Source organism: Vigna angularis, chromosome 7, assembly GCF_016808095.1.
Source record: "Vigna angularis cultivar LongXiaoDou No.4 chromosome 7, ASM1680809v1, whole genome shotgun sequence".
Taxonomy (NCBI): Eukaryota; Viridiplantae; Streptophyta; class Magnoliopsida; order Fabales; family Fabaceae; genus Vigna; species Vigna angularis.
The window spans coordinates 4,565,366-4,584,134 of NC_068976.1; the positions used below are offsets into that span (position 1 = coordinate 4,565,366).

Genomic DNA, 18,769 nt, shown 5'->3' on the forward strand with positions numbered 1-18,769 from the left:
AACTATATTTTTTTTATGAATTTTAATTATCTAGTAATTTAATAAAATAAAATTTAAAAAATATATTTTACTTTGATTTTTAAAATAATTTTATTTTAAAAAATAATATATATTTATTGATATAGATAATAACTTTGTCTTAAATAATTATTTTATAACTATTACATTAAATTATAATATAAATATTTTTAAATATTTTTTAGTACGTAAAAATTAAACTAGGATCTCGTAAAAGATTATAAATAGTTATATTTTTAATAAAATAAATTGAAATATTGTATTAAAATTTATTATCTACATATTTGTACAATAGTTGTTAAACTCGATTAATCCGTATACATATAAAGTTAATAGTTATATTATAATAATTATATTATAATAATATATAATAATTATATTATAATAATATAATTAGAGTTAGTTTAGAAATAAAAATGTTTAATAAAAATATAAATTTTAATACAATATTTATAAAAAATTAAATGTGATCTCATTGGAGTTGAAAAATTTTAAAATTAGAATTGTTTAATTTAAAAAAAAATTAGGTTGAAATACACAAAATTAACGAAAATTGAAATATAAAATAACTTATATTAACTTATTGACATTGTCATGTAATTTTATTAACTTTCTCAATTTAATCTTTACTCGAGTTCAGACAAGACAACGAAAGCATGATGTGTCTTTTAACATAATCCACTATTAAAGTCGTTATTATCAATTAACTTTTGTTCCCCTACAAACATAATTTGAATCAAAATTTTAACATTAATTTTAGTTTACTAATTTTCAGGAGACAACTGAAGACAACATAGGTCGAATGGTTCATTGACTATTAAATCTAAAATTACAAAAAACTAAATTCAACCCGTAAATTTTTAAATAAGTAAGAAAGTTTAGTTTTTTTTTATTTTTTTCTATCTACTTAAACATCCTTGAAATATTTAATTATTTTAGAAAGTATCTTCCTAGTACGAGTGAAAAAAAATAGTTACTAATAATAGAAAGTATTTATTTACGGTGTCTATCAGCCGCAGCGGAGCACAGCACAGCACACAGGTTCCTAGTTCACGACCGAACCTACCCAGATGGTAGGACCCACCCATGAAGCGGCTTTAGCATGCCACATAGAACAGCTAGCACGTGGCGTCACTGTGAATCCTAAGCTGTCCACAAAGAAAACAGAACAGTGATGAGGTCGAAGTTGGTAATTACACAAACACCACCACCAAGCACAACAAGAACAACTAGTGGTCCCCACACTCTCTTCTGCTCCTCCTACCTCTTTCTCTTCTTCTTTATATATCCACCTTTCCCTCGTCTCGTAACAACCCTCCTCACACCACACCCTCTGCCATCTATCTGTTCTCTTCTTTTTTCCTCAGTTTCGGTACTCTGTCTTCATCATACCAGACACTCCTTTAACATCTCAATTCTTGGTTACCATCTCCTCACAACTCCGGATCTTCAACCAGTAATTTCAGATCTGTTTGTCTTAATGTGAAAAATACCCCAAATCCGTTTTGTTTCATTTGGATATATACCATCTTTTCTATTTCTCTATCCAGGTACTTGTAACAGAATCTGGACGTTCAAATAAGACTTCTCACAAGTTTAACTCAATTAAAACTATAGGAGAAAAAGAAGCACAAACTTTTCACCTTTCTATTGCTTTTATTTGTTGTTATTTTCTTTCAGTGAACAATGTCGAATGCTTTGTCGTTCACGCTTCCTGCTCTAAACAACCCTCAAATAAAAGCTTTCAATAACCCTAACAAAGCGCGTCTGCCTCTGAGAAGTAGGGTTGCGCGATGCTCTGCCTCTACTGTAGAGAAGAAAAGATTGTTCGGCACACAGGTGCGGTCGAGTGGGTTTGACAGGATCGGGTTGCTGCAATCAGGGCGGTTGCCAAAATGGAGGGTGGCGGTCCGGTCAGCATTCTCCACCGTGCCGGAGAAGCCGCTGGGGCTGTATGATCCGGCTATGGACAAGGACTCGTGTGGGGTGGGGTTCGTGGCGGAGTTGTCGGGAGAGTGTAACCGCAGAACGGTACCTTTTGGTTTGGATTTGGATGTAACATGGTGTTTAAGATCGATGAGGTGATTATTTTTTTGTGGGCGTGTGCACTGCAGGTAACTGACGCGCTGGAAATGTTGGTGAGGATGACGCACAGAGGTGCTTGCGGATGCGAAGCCAACACTGGAGATGGTGCTGGAATTCTTGTTTCTCTGCCTCATGTCTTTTACCAGGAGGCACGTTTTTTGGTTGCGCTTTTTAATTTTACAAATATCTACCACTATGTTTTGTTTGCATTTTTTTTTTAATTTTACAAATATCTACCCTTAGGTTTTATATAAGTGAAAAGTGAATTCTGGTTAGTAATTTGATTTTCAACTCAATTAATTTTACAAATACCAGATAATTTTTAAGACAATATAGATATCCCGATTCCTAATGATTAAACTTATACTAATAAAAACATATAAATAATTTGATTATCTCTCTGTATATAAATTCTACTTTTTTTAACATGAATATATTTTACTTTACATAATGAACATGGTATTTCTATTTCTTCTAATAAATCTAGTAAAAAAAGTATGGATGGACTATTTCTTTGAAGGTTTTATAGAAGGGATTGTAAACCTTTTATAAAAGTATTTGATTTATAAAGTGTCTATTACATTTTATTTATAACATCATTTTAAAATTGGCAATGGACATTTTGAAAAAAAAAAAAAATCTATCATCTCTGTCACACTTAAATTTAAATTAATAACTCCCTTGAACATCATGAGCTTTTTGAACAAAATTGTACTTAACTAATTTTTGTTCAAAACTTATCCGTACATAGAAACAATTACGTCTTCTTGAGTAAATTTCGAAATAGGCATTGTTTGTCGATTCATGGTTTCGAGTTCTGTTATTCTTTTGGGATGTATGTTTTTAGATGAGACATCTTGACTTTTGTACGTATGTTTCATTCAAATTACTAGCAATTTTACCATTTTATCATTTGGGATTCTTAGTTGAAAATATATTTATGATTTTTATTTTGTTGTTTTTTGAAAATATATATTATTTTAGTTTCTATTAAAGATGATTTTAATTACTAATAGTTTCGATTGAAGATTATTTAATTTACTAATAGTTTTGATTAATGATGATTTAATTTACTAAAAGCTTGATTTATTTAAGATTTTTTTTCACTTTCAATTATTTATTTTTATTGATACCAACAGTAAATGTGAATGCTTTATTTATTTTTTATATTTGTTTCCTTTTCCTTTCTCTTTTGTTGATTTGGACTATATTATTATTTTAAAGAGCTTTGTAGTTGCTTTTTATTTTCTTTTTTTCCAGGGACTTTTAAATTTTATATAAGTATTAGGTTGTACACAATAGTAAATAATACTTAATTGCATTAAGATAAGTTCCTATTGGCTCATTCTTAGACTTTCTAACCTTTTTGTTGATGAAAAATAAAAAGAAAAAACAAAATATATGATTTATTGGAACTTAGCTTTGTATCTTTCACGAGTTAAATTAAGTAATAGGTTTGTCTTGTTGCAGGTTGTGGATTTTGAGCTTCCTCCCCAAGGAAAATATGCAGTTGGCATGTTTTTCTTGCCAAAGTCTGAAAATCGAAGGGAGGAAAGCAAAAGAACATTTAACAAGGTAAATCTGATTCAGAAGTTTTTGTATTTGATATTTAATTTGAATTGATGTGATGAATTATAATGGCTTTTGAACGCTGTACTTTTCATTATATACTTTTTAAACTATTTTTATCATGCTGAACTTGTCTTCCACTAGCTAAAATTATTATTTTATATTTTACTGACAATTGTTAGTAATTATGCTGTGGTTCTGGTTTAAGGTTGCCGAATCTCTGGGGCACACTGTTCTTGGTTGGCGGTCTGTACCCACTGATAACACAGAATTGGGCAAATCAGCCCTACAGACCGAACCAGTGATTGAACAGGTGTTTCTTACTCCAAGTGCTCAATCAAATGTTGATTTGGAAAGACAGGTACATTTTCTACATGTGACATTGGTGGCAAGACATTTGTGTTAAAATATTTAAGTGAACAAAATAATGGAAACATATTTCTTTCCCATGAAAAAGGTTAAGGTTTTTTCAGATATAAAATCCTGGTGAGAGTTGAATTTATTGCAGATGTACATATTAAGAAAGCTCAGCATGGCAGCTATTACATCTGCATTAAACCTCCAAAATGACGGCATTACTGATTTCTATATCTGTTCACTTTCATCAAGGTGGGTTATCTAGAGTGGACCTCGTTTTCCCATGTAAATTATGTTTGCTGCAAATTATGTATTATGTCAAATTCGTGATGGTAATTCAATTTTGTACAGGACTGTTGTTTACAAAGGTCAGCTAACACCAGCTCAGTTGAGGGATTATTACTTTGCTGATCTTGGCAATGAAAGGTTTACGAGCTACATGGCCCTGGTAAATATATTACCCATTAGCCTATTTTCTTTCTCCACTAACTCTATACTCCACCAAACAGCATGGGAACACCCAGTAACTGGAGAGATGCAAGGTTGGGGAATGACTTCTGAGGCATTGAGGTTTGAATGATCTCTTAAGTTCTTCCGCTTCCTTGAATACTATTTGAATTTGGATGCTGGATTGGATGCAATGGTCGAGTTGGTAAGAAAGTTCATTATCAAGATAAATCATGTTTGCAGAAATTTCTGCTGATGCTTTGTGGGTAGTTGATCTGGAGGACAATTTCTTCAGAGTGCTGGAGTGAAAAACCATTTTTGGTGAAAGTGAATGGGATATTTAGGATTTCTAGAATTTCTACCGGCACTTAATATATGCGTTTACCTGGAATAAACAGCATTTTTGCATTTGATTTTCTACACTGTTTTATTCTGTTTGGTGTGCATAATTGCAGATACATTCACGGTTTTCTACAAATACTTTTCCTAGCTGGGATCGTGCTCAACCAATGCGTGTATTAGGACACAATGGCGAAATCAACACACTCAGAGGCAATGTTAATTGGTATGCCTTCAGTAATTAAATGGTCTATCAGCAATATGCCCATTATGCTGAAATGAATGAATGCTAAATAGTGTCTGTTAATTACATGATTGTATCTTCATTCCTCCACAAAAGATTGATACTGTGTCAGTTGAGTGTGCGTCAAGCTTATAAAATCATTGTAAATTTTGTGGGGTGTACTCATTGCATTTTAATAGATGTAGTATTGTTTTATTTCTTAGGATGAAGGCACGTGAGGGTTTACTAAAATGCAAGGAGCTTGGTTTATCAGAGAGTGAATTAAAGAAGCTTTTGCCCATTGTGGATGCAAATTCATCAGATTCAGGTAAAATCGTGACTAAAGATTCTGTTTGCACCCTAGACTATAGTCCTATACTGAATCCTAATGGGTAGTTTTTATATTGCAGGAGCTTTTGATGGTGTGCTTGAGTTTTTGCTTCATTCAGGAAAAAGTCTTCCTGAAGCTGTTATGATGATGATTCCTGAAGCATGGCAAAATGACAAGAACATGGATTCTCAGCGTAAAGCATTTTATGAATACTTCTCAGCTCTGATGGAGCCATGGGATGGGCCAGCTCTTATATCATGTAAATTTGGCTGGGGCTCCAGTTCTATCACATATTAATGTCCTGTTCGTATTGGTTTTGTCATTTGGCACTAATCCATCTAATCTAATTTCACTACAGTTACCGATGGTCACTACCTTGGAGCTACATTGGATAGGAATGGACTGCGACCAGGCCGTTTCTATGTCACTCATAGTGGACGAGTTATAATGGCAAGTGAAGTTGGGGTTGTTGACATTCCACCAGAAGATATATGTAGGAAAGGTAGACTAAATCCTGGCATGATGCTTCTGGTTGATTTTGAGAAGCATGCAGTTGTAAATGATGATGCCTTAAAAGAGCAGTACTCATTGGCAAGACCTTATGAGGATTGGCTCAAAAATCAGAAAATTGAACTCAAAGACATTGTTGATTCTGTTCCTAAATCTGGAAGAGTACCACCACCTATAGCAGGAGTGACTACAGTAAGTATAGCATAAATATTGATGTGACCAACTCTCAAATTTCTTGTAGACAATTCTAATGGTTACATGTTAAATGAACTGCAGCCATCCAATGATGACGTAGATATGGTAAATATGGGCATCCATGGCTTACTGGCTCCATTGAAAGCTTTTGGGTATGCAACATCCAACATTAATATTTGTTCAATTCTATCTGCAGTTTTTATGAAGAAAAATATTTTTACATGCTGCTTTATACTTGCAGATATTCAGTTGAATCATTGGAAATGCTGTTACTTCCTATGGCCAAGGATGGCGTAGAAGCCCTTGGGTCAATGGGAAATGATACACCACTAGCTGTCATGTCTAATAGAGAGAAACTTACTTTTGAATATTTCAAGCAAATGTTTGCTCAAGTGACAAACCCTCCTATTGATCCTATTAGAGAGAAAATAGTAACTTCTATGCAATGTATGGTTGGTCCAGAAGGAGATCTGACTGAAATCACAGAGCAGCAATGCCACCGCCTTTCCCTCAAAGGTCCCCTTTTATCCACTGAAGAAATGGAAGCCATTAAAAAAATGAATTATAGGGGATGGAACAGCAAAGTTATAGACATAACGTACTCAAAGGAATGTGGTAAGAGAGGGTTGGAGGAAGCCTTGGACAGGATATGTGCAGAAGCACATGATGCAATTAATGAAGGTTATACCACACTTGTGCTGTCTGATAGAGGTATTACACACCTGGATACCTTTTATTGCTTAAAGTTACTTCTTAATGGTGCATGTCAACCTAATTAATTTATATCTGTGATTTAATCTCTAGCCTTCTCAAGGAAACGTGTTGCCGTGAGCTCCCTCCTATCTGTTGGTGCTGTCCATCAACATCTTGTTAAAACACTTGAGCGCACTAGAGTTGCCTTAATAGTTGAATCTGCTGAGCCACGTGAAGTGCACCATTTCTGTACACTTGTTGGTTTTGGTGCTGATGCTATATGCCCATATTTGGCTATAGAGGCAATTTGGCGACTGCAGGTTGATGGAAAGATCCCACCCAAAGCAAGTGGCGAATTCCACTCAAAAGAAGAGTTGGTCAAGAAGTATTTCAAAGCAAGCAACTATGGAATGATGAAGGTTCTTGCCAAGATGGGAATATCAACTTTGGCATCATACAAAGGTGCTCAGATTTTTGAAGCTCTGGGACTTTCATCTGAAGTGATAGAAAAGTGCTTTGCTGGGACTCCAAGTCGAGTTGAGGGTGCAACATTCGAGGCACTTGCTAGTGATGCTTTGCAACTGCATGAGTTGGCTTTTCCTTCCCGTATTTTCTCTCCTGGAAGTGCAGAAGCTGTAACGTTACCAAATCCTGGTGATTACCACTGGAGAAAGGGTGGTGAAGTTCACCTGAATGATCCTCTTGCTATAGCAAAGCTTCAAGAAGCTGCCAGAACTAACAGTGCAGATGCTTATAAACAGTATGCTAAGTTCATTCATGAATTGAACAAGGCTTGCAATTTGCGGGGTCTTCTGAAATTTAAAGAGACAGCTGCTAAAATTCCTATTGATGAAGTGGAGCCAGCTAGCGAAATAGTTAAACGGTTTTGCACTGGGGCCATGAGTTATGGGTCAATATCATTGGAGGCACACACAGCATTAGCAATGGCTATGAATAAAATTGGAGGGAAATCCAACACAGGTTTGTTAAACGTTGTGGAAGAATATTCAAGCATTTTTTTTTCTGAACTGTTAAATATATTTGCATAGAACGTTTTCCAGCACCGTTTTTTTTCAAAAATATCCAGAATATCCTGAGTTACTTACCACTTGAGTTTCTATTTGTATTAGATGATGATTAAGCTCATCAATTTATGAGATTATCTGATGATTGATTTCTTGGATATTTGTTATAGGTGAGGGAGGGGAGCAACCATCTCGTATGGAGCCTCTTCCTGATGGCACAATGAATCCCAAAAGGAGTGCCATTAAGCAAGTGGCTAGTGGGAGATTTGGAGTTTCAAGTTACTACCTTACAAATGCTGATGAACTACAGATAAAAATGGCCCAGGTAGCTGTCATAATTAGTCTATTAAATTGAGGTTATTATACTGTTTCTTAAGTATCAGGAAAATTCATTAACTAGTCTCCAGACCCTTCATCACTGTTGGAGTTAAATTTCTATTGTTTATGAATTTATATTCGTGGCAGATGATGCTATGATTTCAAGGCACCTCTGGGTGCTATTGTGTCGTTAAGTATATATATACCTGCAATTGACCTTTGGTAACGTTAGATATAAACTGTAGTTTTTCACATAACAGAGTGGTATTGTCTTAACATAATTGTCCTCTCTAGGGAGCAAAACCTGGGGAGGGAGGTGAACTTCCTGGCCACAAGGTTATAGGAGACATTGCTGTTACAAGGAATTCAACTGCCGGGGTAGGACTTATCAGTCCACCACCCCATCATGATATTTATTCAATTGAAGACCTTGCCCAACTAATTCATGATCTGAAGGTATTTTCATCTAAGGATTCTATTTCTCAATCAGTGTTTTTAATTGAATATTCCTTAAATAGACGTTAATTCTGCTTAATTCCATTCTGTTAATATGTAGAATGCCAACCCAACTGCTCGGATTAGTGTGAAGTTGGTATCTGAAGCTGGGGTGGGAATTATTGCTAGTGGAGTTGTTAAAGGCCATGCCGACCATGTGTTGATCTCAGGTCATGATGGAGGTACTGGGGCATCCAGATGGACTGGCATAAAGAATGCTGGGCTTCCTTGGGAACTTGGCCTGGCTGAGACCCACCAGACTTTGGTTGCTAATGATCTACGTGGTCGCACAGTCCTCCAAACTGACGGGCAACTAAAAACAGGGAGAGATGTGGCCATAGCTACTCTGCTTGGTGCAGAAGAGTTTGGCTTCAGTACTGCTCCGCTTATTACTCTTGGATGCATCATGATGCGGAAATGCCACAAGAACACTTGTCCAGTCGGCATTGCTACTCAAGATCCCGTGCTCAGAGAAAAGTTTGCTGGTGAACCCGAGCATGTTATCAACTTCTTTTTTATGGTGGCAGAAGAAATGAGAGAAATTATGTCCCAGCTTGGGTTTAGGACAGTTAATGAGATGGTTGGTCGATCTGATATGCTTGAAGTTGATAAGGAAGTCATTAAGAGCAACGAGAAACTAGAGAACATTGATCTCTCTCTACTGCTTAGACCTGCAGCTGAATTGCGGCCAGAAGCTGCTCAATATTGTGTGCAAAAACAAGATCATGGTTTGGACAATGCCTTGGATAACAAGCTCATAAGTCTTTCTAATGCTGCTTTGGAAAAGGGTCTCCCTGTATACATTGAGACTCCAATCTATAATGTAAACCGTGCAGTGGGAACCATGCTTAGCCATGAGGTGACTAAACGTTACCACCTAGCTGGTCTTCCAAACGACACCATTCATATCAGATTTACTGGCAGTGCAGGCCAGAGTTTTGGTGCATTCCTCTGTCCTGGTATCACTTTGGAACTTGAAGGTGATAGTAATGACTACGTTGGTAAAGGATTATCCGGTGGCAAGATTGTTGTGTATCCTCCAAAAGGAAGTAATTTTGACCCTAAGGAGAACATCGTGATCGGTAATGTGGCGCTCTATGGGGCCACTCGAGGGGAAGCTTACTTCAATGGAATGGCAGCGGAAAGATTTTGTGTCCGTAATTCTGGGGCTAAGGCTGTTGTGGAAGGTGTTGGTGATCACGGGTGTGAGTACATGACTGGCGGAACTGTTGTTGTGCTTGGGGAAACTGGTAGAAATTTTGCTGCAGGTATGAGTGGCGGGATTGCTTATGTTCTAGATCTGGATGGAAAATTCCAATCTCGGTGCAACTTGGAACTAGTAGATCTGGACAAGGTTGAAGAGGAAGAGGACATTTATACTCTTAGAATGTTGATACAGCAGCATCAGCGCCACACAAATAGTCAGCTTGCCAAAGAAGTGCTTGATGATTTTGAGAATCTTCTTCCTAAATTTATCAAGGTATTCCCTCGGGAGTATAAACGCGCTCTAGCTAGTGTGAAGTCAGAGGAAGCCTCCAAAGATGCAGCAAAAGATGCCGAAGACCAAGATGATGAAGCACAAGCGGTAGAAAAAGATGCTTTTGAAGAACTTAAGAAACTGGCAACTGCATCTTTGAATGAGAAACAGAGTCAGGTTAGTTTATTTTTACCATCAATTTTTTTATAATATTTGTATATTATCTGTTCTATTTCATAAGAAAAAAACGATCTTTTTTAAAAATTAAAACCTGTTAGATTGGGTTTCACTCTACTAAATTTATAATATAACATTGATTTTTAATAAAATGGGACGTGTTAGATGGAGTTGAGGTGAGATGGAAATGGAGGGGTTATCTTATTTTCCTTAATTACTGGGCAGTATGCCAGGAAATTGTAATTTTATAACGTAGAGTAAGTTTTGCACAGTTTATCCATGTTGATGTGTTTGAATATCTGCAGGCTGAGGCGCCCAAGAGGCCAAGTAGAGTCAGTGATGCCATTAAGCATAGAGGTTTTGTTGCATATGAGCGCGAGGGTGTTCAGTATAGGGATCCTAATGTTCGCATGACAGATTGGAAGGAAGTGATGGAGGAGACAAAGCCTGGTCCCCTGTTGAAAACACAGTCAGCCCGTTGCATGGACTGTGGTACCCCTTTCTGTCATCAGGTGTGCATTTCCACCTCCAAGTTTTCATTTTTACTTCACAACTTACTTATTTTCTTAAAAGGGTTTTCTGGACCTGCATTTAAACTGATGTTTGCATAATATTTCAGGAAAATTCGGGATGCCCTCTTGGAAATAAAATACCAGAGTTTAATGAGCTAGTATACCAAAATAGGTGGAAGGAAGCATTAGAGAGGCTTCTTGAAACAAATAACTTTCCAGAGTTTACTGGTCGGGTGTGCCCAGCGCCTTGTGAAGGTTCTTGTGTCCTTGGTATTATTGAGAATCCCGTGTCTATTAAAAGCATTGAATGTGCCATCATAGATAAGGCTTTTGAGGAGGGTTGGATGGTGCCACGACCTCCAGTCAAGAGAACTGGGTAAGTTGTTTTTCTTCTTAGCATTTAGTTTTATTCACTTTTATTCTGTTGTTCCTTTTCAGCAAATATGTATAACCCACCAAGTTGATGTTCAGTAATTAGCAAAATTTAACTGGAACATTCTCTAAGTTTTTGAAATCGACTACTGTTGCCATTAAGTAATATCTTTCCTGATACAGGAAAAGAGTAGCCATCGTTGGAAGTGGACCAGCAGGTTTGGCAGCTGCTGATCAGCTAAATAAAATGGGTCATACGGTAACAGTGTATGAAAGAGCTGATAGGATTGGAGGGCTTATGATGTATGGGGTCCCCAACATGAAATCTGACAAAGTGGACGTAGTTCAACGACGAGTGAATCTTATGGCCGAGGAGGGAGTAGATTTTGTGGTGAATGCTAATGTTGGACATGACCCTTTATACTCTCATGATCGGCTTCGGGAGGAAAATGATGCCATTGTCTTGGCTGTAGGATCTACCAAACCAAGGTGAAGCAGTGATATGAAGTCCTTGTTACCTATTTCTTTTAGCTCAACTCCTCTAAGTGGGTGTACTGAGAATTATATAATTCTTTTCATGTAGGGATCTTCCTGTACCTGGGCGGGAGCTGTCAGGAGTTCATTTTGCCATGGAGTTTCTTCATGCAAATACTAAAAGCTTGCTTGATAGTAATCTCGCGGATGGTAACTACATTTCAGCCAAGGACAAGAAAGTTGTGGTCATTGGTGGAGGTGACACTGGCACAGATTGCATAGGAACATCCATTCGTCATGGTTGTAGTAGCATTGTAAATCTTGAACTCCTTCCTCAGCCCCCACCAACTAGGGCTCCCGGCAACCCATGGCCTCAGGTTTGATTTGGATTGTTAGTTTTAAAGTTCTGCCATGTATCTTCTTAGAAGTACACAACCAGAAATTGGACTCTTGTAATTACTAGTAATGGCTAAATAATTGACGACATAATTTTGTTCATATTAACTGTTACTGACTTGATTCTTTGAGCTTAAATTACAATATTTTTGGAATGCAGTGGCCTCGCATATTCCGAGTAGATTACGGTCACCAAGAGGCTGCAGAAAAATTTGGCAAAGATCCAAGATCGTACGAGGTTCTGACTAAGAGGTTTGTCGGAGATGAAAACGGAGTTTTGAAAGGACTTGAAGTGATTCGCGTTTGCTGGGAAAAGGATGAAACCGGCAAGTTTCAGTTTAAGGAAATTGAGGGTTCGGAGGAGATTATTGAAGCTGACCTAGTTTTACTAGCCATGGGGTTCCTTGGTCCCGAGCCTGTAAGTATCCATCAAAAAAACTTTATTTTGTTTCCTCAAAAGCTACTTAACTGAAAATGGCACGTTTATGGAAAAGTGAAGAGACATAAGGAGCCTCTATCATGTCATAATATCATTGTATAAAAGTTGTAAACGTTTATGTGCAACATGAAAAAACTTCATAGGTGTTTTGCCCTGACATTTATCATGTTTTAGCCAAGTTCAGACATTGCAGTGATGTTTTTCCAACTGATGACATGTTTTGCTTTTGTTTTTGGCAGACAATTGCAGAGAAGTTGGGAGTGGATAGAGACAACAGGTCAAACTTCAAGGCTGATTATGGCCGCTTCTCAACTAATGTGAAAGGGGTGTTTGCAGCCGGTGATTGTCGCCGGGGTCAGTCCCTGGTGGTGTGGGCCATTTCAGAGGGACGACAAGCTGCGACACAGGTAGACAAGTACCTTGTCAAAGAAGATGAAGAGCACAGGAATCAGGATGGGCCCTTGAAGAGGCAGCAGGGCCTCAACAAGAAGCAGCAGGGCAGCAACAAACACACTGTGATGACTTAGCTGGCTCCTGTAATTTTTCATGATCATAAACTTCCGAAAGAATTGCACAGAATAATAAAGTAAGAGTGTTCTAAGGTTCAGCCTGAGATTCATTGGTTTACTTAGGTATTCTTGATTGGCAGTTGCTACACCCAAAGGGGCGAAATAATCAGAAATAAAGACAAATTTAGTGTTAGGAAAGCTAGAAGAATGTCTTCTGGGTGTTGGTTGGTGGGTCTTTGGTTATTGCAGATTCGAGTGTTCAGTTGTTCATAGCTGGTTTGTTATTTATTATTCGGGCTTTATTGTTGGGAAGTTTTAGCTATATTAGTTGGCAATGGTGACTACTATTATATGTAATGAAATGTACAGTTTGATAATTATTATTTAGATGCAACATTGTTTCAATTTTAAACATCTTTCTGAAGTTATTTTTAAACTTTAAAATGGCAATCAAGTCAATTGACCTTAGCATATCACACAATCACTAATTGGACATGTCATTCAGTTTTGGCTAGGAGGGCAACTACATCGTTAGTGTTTTTAACGCCATAAGTAAAAAGATTAACTTAAATCGTTTTTACAAAATATGGGACAAATGTGAACATTTGGAAAAGATAAGACCACTTTAAACAAATCTAAATCGAGAGACCAAGTAAGTATTAAACCTAAATAATGCAAATTAAGTAATTACTACTTGTACTTTCATGGTTTCTTCCTATACTTTCACTAGGGTTTTAAAAATGTTCAAAAATACTAAAATGTCCATGCTTTATATTAGAATTAAAAAAAAAATTAGTTTATATAATCTGGAATATAATTTTAAGTCTAATACTGTATAGATTGCACAATAATTCTATATTAACTAATCCATAATATATTTTTGGATATTTAGGTTTTGTAATTCACAAATGCATTTTAGATTATTTAATGTATAACACATTTCAATATTTTCATATTATTTCATTTGAAATGCATTTATCCCATAATCCAAAATATATTTTTGGATTGCCTAATTCAAAAATGTACTTAAATTATACAATTTATAATATATTTTCAAATTACATGTATTTAAAATTATATAATTTAAAATACAATACATTTCAACTTACATAATTTTAAATACATTTTGAATTAATTAAATCCATACCACACTACACCTAAAAGTCCAACATACCTTTTTCCATGTGTTTAAATAATGAATTTCAACCATTTCAATAAATATATGAAATATTATTTATAATTCTTTTTTACTTTCTAAATATTTTATTTGAATATAAGAATTGAATCATGTTCCAACATATTTCAATATATTTGTGTGTATGTATCGTATGATCAATATAAACGATTGAAATGTTAGCTTTTATTAGAACATATAAGTGAGCCAACATCAAACTCGATCGGGGTAACCAATCAGTTAGCTATGACCAAATGGTCTGCTTTCGTGGGGATTTACAAACAAGTCGTCATCATAACCGAATGATTAATACTCGATATGTCAATTCTTTGCTGACTTTAACATCAGAATGTCTTCTGTAAATACCCTCCAAATGAGGTGAACAAATGATTACAAGAACATATGTTTGAGGTATCTCCCAAATAGCGTAGATGAATGGTTATGAGAAGACGGATGGTTAGACTCTTGACCTCGACCACTCAAAACAATATATATGTATTATATATATATTACAAAGAAAGTTCTTTATAAAATTTATATTTTCTATTCTTCTCTTAATAAATTTTAAATTCTATTATCTTAATTATTTCAAATAGTTTTTAAAATTTCTGATTTTAGTTTCCTTATCAAACACTCCTTTTTATTTTAAAAAATTAGAAATTCATAAAATAAACAAATTAATTTCCTATATTATTTCATGCCTTGTGGTGCAGAAAAGGTCAAATATCCCTATGCCGTGAAGCTTAATAAAAGTTTTAATTGCGAAGAACTTTGACAATGTTGTCTTCGTTGTCTTTTGTGAATGTATCTTAGTCTGACTAACAGTGACTTTATTGTTTAGGCTTCTCCTGCGAGGACTTTGATTTGCGACTTTGACTGGGCTAGAGTTAAATCCGATTTGAACAAATCATATTCCAAATTCTGGTTATTTTATGAAACAGAACTTGATATATACTCCGAACTTTATAGGATGAAATGGCTGTATTATAAAGGTAGAAAAAGCTTGATTAAATTTCTGAAAACTTATTCAGAGATGTTTTTTTTTATTATTTATTTGAGTTCTGTTTCTGCCGAACTGGAACGGGGAGGATTCCAGCCGCTACAGTCCCGAAACACTCATTCTGTTGTGTTCTGTGCTCCTTCCTTCGCCTCTGTCTGCTTCTCTTCCTGCTGCCGGTATCTGGTGCAACGGGGGGTGGACCTGCAATAAACACTCCGACGCTCAAGTCAGAATGGGTTCTAAGTTTTTATTCAATCTCAATCAGAATAGATGTATACCTTCTCTATTTATCTGATTTCAGGGAATATTCCCTCATTATGCACAGTCCACTCAGAAGATAATAAAATGATGGTGTTTTGTAATAGCTGGCGCACCAGAGGTGGAGGGACCCACCACTCGTAGTTGCTACTCCTTTAGGTGAACGGAAGACCCCTCCACTTTCTTCTTCAATTATTTGCCAATCACTCCTGGGAGCATTGGATCATTATCAAGGTTGATCGGTGAAGACTTGTCGAGTCCGACCGCATAAGGCCTTGTCGAGACTGATTTGTCGAGGCCGAGCGGAAGGCTTGTCGAGGCCGACCGTGTGAGCCTTGTCGAGACCGAGCGGAAGCCGACCGCGTGAGCTTTGTCGAGGCCGAGCGGAAGGCTTGTCGAGGCCGACCGCATGAGCTTTGTCGAGACCGAGCGGAAGGCTTGTCGAGGCCGACCGCGTGAGCTTTGTCGAGGCCGAGCGGAAGGCTTATCGAGGCCGACCGCATGAGCTTTGTCGAGACCGAGCGGAAGGCTTGTCGAGGCCGACCGCATGAGCTTTGTCGAGACCGAGCGGAAGGCTTGTCGAGGCCGACCGCGTGAGCTTTGTCGAGGCCGAGCGGAAGGCTTATCGAGGCCGACCGCATGAGCTTTGTCGAGACCGAGCGGAAGGCTTGTCGAGGCCGACCGCGTGAGCTTTGTCGAGACCGAGTGGGAGCTTTGTCGAGGCCGAGTGGAAGCTTCGTCGAGACTCATAGTAACATAAGCCCCCCAAGTCTGAGTTAAGCGTTTGGTTTTTAGCCGAACGATTAACTATAAGACTTATGAGTTTGAGTGTTTTTTCCCCTTGTTTTCAAAGAGCTTGAATTCAGAGTTTTACTGTCGGTCTTCAAATGTTTATAGAGGAATTTACCTCTTATCTGAGCGGGTTGTACCGTCGTTCTTCAAATGTTTATAGAGGAGTTTACCTCTTATCCGAGCGGGATTTTCCGTCGGTCTTCAAATGTTTATAGTGGAGTTTACCTCTTATCCGAGCGGGATTTACCGTCGGTCTTCAAATGTTTATAGAGGAGTTTACCTCTTATCCGAGCGGGATTTACCATCGGTCTTCAAATGTTTATAGAGGAGTTTACCTCTTATCCGAGCGGGATTTGCCGTCGGTCTTCAAATGTTTATAGAGGAGTTTACCTCTTATCCGAGCGGGATTTACCGTCGGTCTTCAAATGTTTATAGAGGAGTTTACCTCTTATCCGAGCGGGATTTACCGTCGGTCTTCAAATGTTTATAGAGGAGTTTACCTCTTATCCGAGCGGGATTGTACCGTCGTTCTTCAAATGTTTATAGAGGAGTTTACCTCTTATCCGAGCGGGATTTGCCGTCGGTCTTCAAATGTTTATAGAGGAGTTTACCTCTTATCCGAGCGGGATTTACCGTCGATCTTCAAATGTTTATAGAGGAGTTTACCTCTTATCCGAGCGGGATTTACCGTCGGTCTTCAAATGTTTATAGAGGAGTTTACCTCTTATCCGAGCGGGATTTGCCGTCGGTCTTCAAATGTTTATAGAGGAGTTTATCTCTTATCCGAGCGGGTTTTGCCGTCGGTCTTCAAATGTTTATAGAGGAGTTTACCTCTTATCCGTTTTCATTGAATGTGATTTTATTTATCCTCTTCGGGAGCAATTGATCGTCCTCAAACGTAATTAATAACAAAAGCATGGATTAAATGAGATCGAATTTAAACATGATAATAGTAAAATTGTTGATACTTCTTTTTAGTTAATCACTCCACGAACCGACCGTTCTCGACTACGACTGGGACTGCGACTATAGCCATGCCGTCGTTCGTCTTTCCTGCTCGACAGGTCGGGGTTCCTTCTGGCGTATCCCTCCTCAGGGGGGTCGTATCTTGCTTCCTTTATATACCTTCGTAGATGTCCTGCCCGGATAAGACTCTCTATTTCATTTTTTACCGTGATGCAGTCTTCGGTATTATGTCCATGGTTTTGGTGATAACTGCAACTTCTTCTTTCGTCTGCATTTCTTGGAGATGGCTTTCTTAAAGGTGTGATAAGTTCTGCTCTACAGGCTTCTTCAAGAACCTTTGCTCTAGGCGCGTTGAGTGTCGTATAATGGTGAAACTTGAATGGCCTGGGAAACTCTCTATTCTTATCGTTATTGCCGAACGGTCGTTTGCCGTCCTTTCCACTTCCGCCAGCCTCTCTTTCTTGATGTCGCTTCTTCTGCGTCAAGCGCATTTCCTCCATTCGGATGAATTCAGTTGTTCGGTCTTGGAGTTCCTCCATCGTTTTTGGAGGCCGCGCATACAATTTCTCCGCAAAATATCCTGGTCTCATACACGAAGGCAGATTATTAATAATAAAAGATTGGTCTACCTCTCTAACTCGTCGTGCAGTTTCAGTATATCTCTTCATAAAGGCCTTCAAAGTTTCTCCTTTCTCCTGCTTAGTGTTTATTAAATCCACTGGTGTTATCTCCTGTTTTCGATTGGACGCATATTGTCTCCTAAAGAGGTCTTCCACAGTAGCGAAACAATCCACTGAGTTGGGAGGAAGAGTATGGTACCATTCCAAGGCCTCTTCCTTTAGTGACAATGAGAATGCTCTACACATGATAGGGTCACTGTCTGTATAGAACGCCATTGAATTACAGAACGTTCTTAAATGGTTGTCCGGATCAGCCGAACCATCATACTTATCTAATACGGGGGGAGTCCTTTCGGGCATTGGCGTCTGCATGATTGTTACCGTGAAAGGCAATAGACTAGTTGGTCGGGCGACCTGCAAGGGTGTCGGTTCCCCTTTAGCCTGACCTTTCGGACTGACATGATTGTGGCTTGCCTCATTAGCGTTTTCTCGATTTGAGGCGGTCCGCTCGGGAGGTTCCCGCTCGGCCCTTAGTGCCCTCATCTCCCCATCATGCTTCCGTCGCATCTCTTGCTGAGTGTGTGCCTGCGCTTGTATAATCTGCGCCTGTGCCTCAATCTGGGCATGCAACTCTCTTATTAAATCTCTGGTACTCTGCTCCTCCATATTTCTTGTAGTTACCATTGGGTGTCTTCAATCTCTGGCTTTACGTGGTTTCATGGGGATGCCACTCGTCCCCACAGACGGCGTCAAAATGTTTCTGCCGAACTGGAACGGGGAGGATTCCAGCCGCTACAGTCCCGAAACACTCATTCTGTTGTGTTCTGTGCTCCTTCCTTCGCCTCTGCCTGCTTCTCTTCCTGCTGCCGGTATCTGGTGCAACGGGGGGTGGACCTGCAATAAACACTCCGACGCTCAAGTCAGAATGGGTTCTAAGTTTTTATTCAATCTCAATCAGAATAGATGTATACCTTCTCTATTTATCTGATTTCAGGGAA

At 38.0% G+C, this 18,769-nt stretch overlaps 2 protein-coding genes across 4 annotated transcripts; one reads left to right on the forward strand and one right to left on the reverse strand.

Annotated features, from left to right (window-relative positions):
• The first annotated feature begins 1,284 nt into the window (after positions 1 to 1,284).
• LOC108337942 (glutamate synthase [NADH], amyloplastic) lies at positions 1,285 to 13,373 on the forward strand. Of its 3 annotated transcripts, XM_017574526.2 has the most exons (23): positions 1,285 to 1,568; positions 1,699 to 2,049; positions 2,133 to 2,252; positions 3,574 to 3,678; positions 3,881 to 4,033; positions 4,181 to 4,281; positions 4,381 to 4,477; positions 4,932 to 5,041; positions 5,263 to 5,366; positions 5,449 to 5,628; positions 5,728 to 6,071; positions 6,156 to 6,226; positions 6,316 to 6,785; positions 6,879 to 7,748; positions 7,963 to 8,117; positions 8,405 to 8,566; positions 8,667 to 10,259; positions 10,565 to 10,771; positions 10,879 to 11,147; positions 11,327 to 11,632; positions 11,727 to 11,994; positions 12,174 to 12,431; positions 12,692 to 13,373. In XM_017574526.2, the coding sequence occupies exons 2-23, from the start codon at positions 1,705 to 1,707 to the stop codon at positions 12,977 to 12,979; spliced, it is 6,576 nt and encodes a 2,191-aa protein (XP_017430015.2). In that variant the 5' UTR covers positions 1,285 to 1,568; positions 1,699 to 1,704; the 3' UTR covers positions 12,980 to 13,373. The 3 variants fall into 3 exon arrangements, with proteins under 3 accessions (XP_017430015.2, XP_017430016.1, XP_017430017.1); XM_017574527.2 differs by lacking the exons at positions 1,285 to 1,568; positions 1,699 to 2,049; positions 2,133 to 2,252; ... (2 more) ...; positions 4,181 to 4,281; positions 4,381 to 4,477 and adding an exon at positions 4,527 to 4,681; XM_017574528.2 differs by lacking the exons at positions 1,285 to 1,568; positions 1,699 to 2,049; positions 2,133 to 2,252; ... (2 more) ...; positions 4,181 to 4,281; positions 4,381 to 4,477 and adding an exon at positions 4,539 to 4,599.
• A 3,786-nt stretch (positions 13,374 to 17,159) lies between these two features.
• Positions 17,160 to 18,455, reverse strand: LOC108320040 (uncharacterized). The gene has a single exon (XM_017551381.2). The coding sequence runs from the start codon at positions 18,453 to 18,455 to the stop codon at positions 17,160 to 17,162; it is 1,296 nt and encodes a 431-aa protein (XP_017406870.2).
• Positions 18,456 to 18,769: the final 314 nt, after the last annotated feature.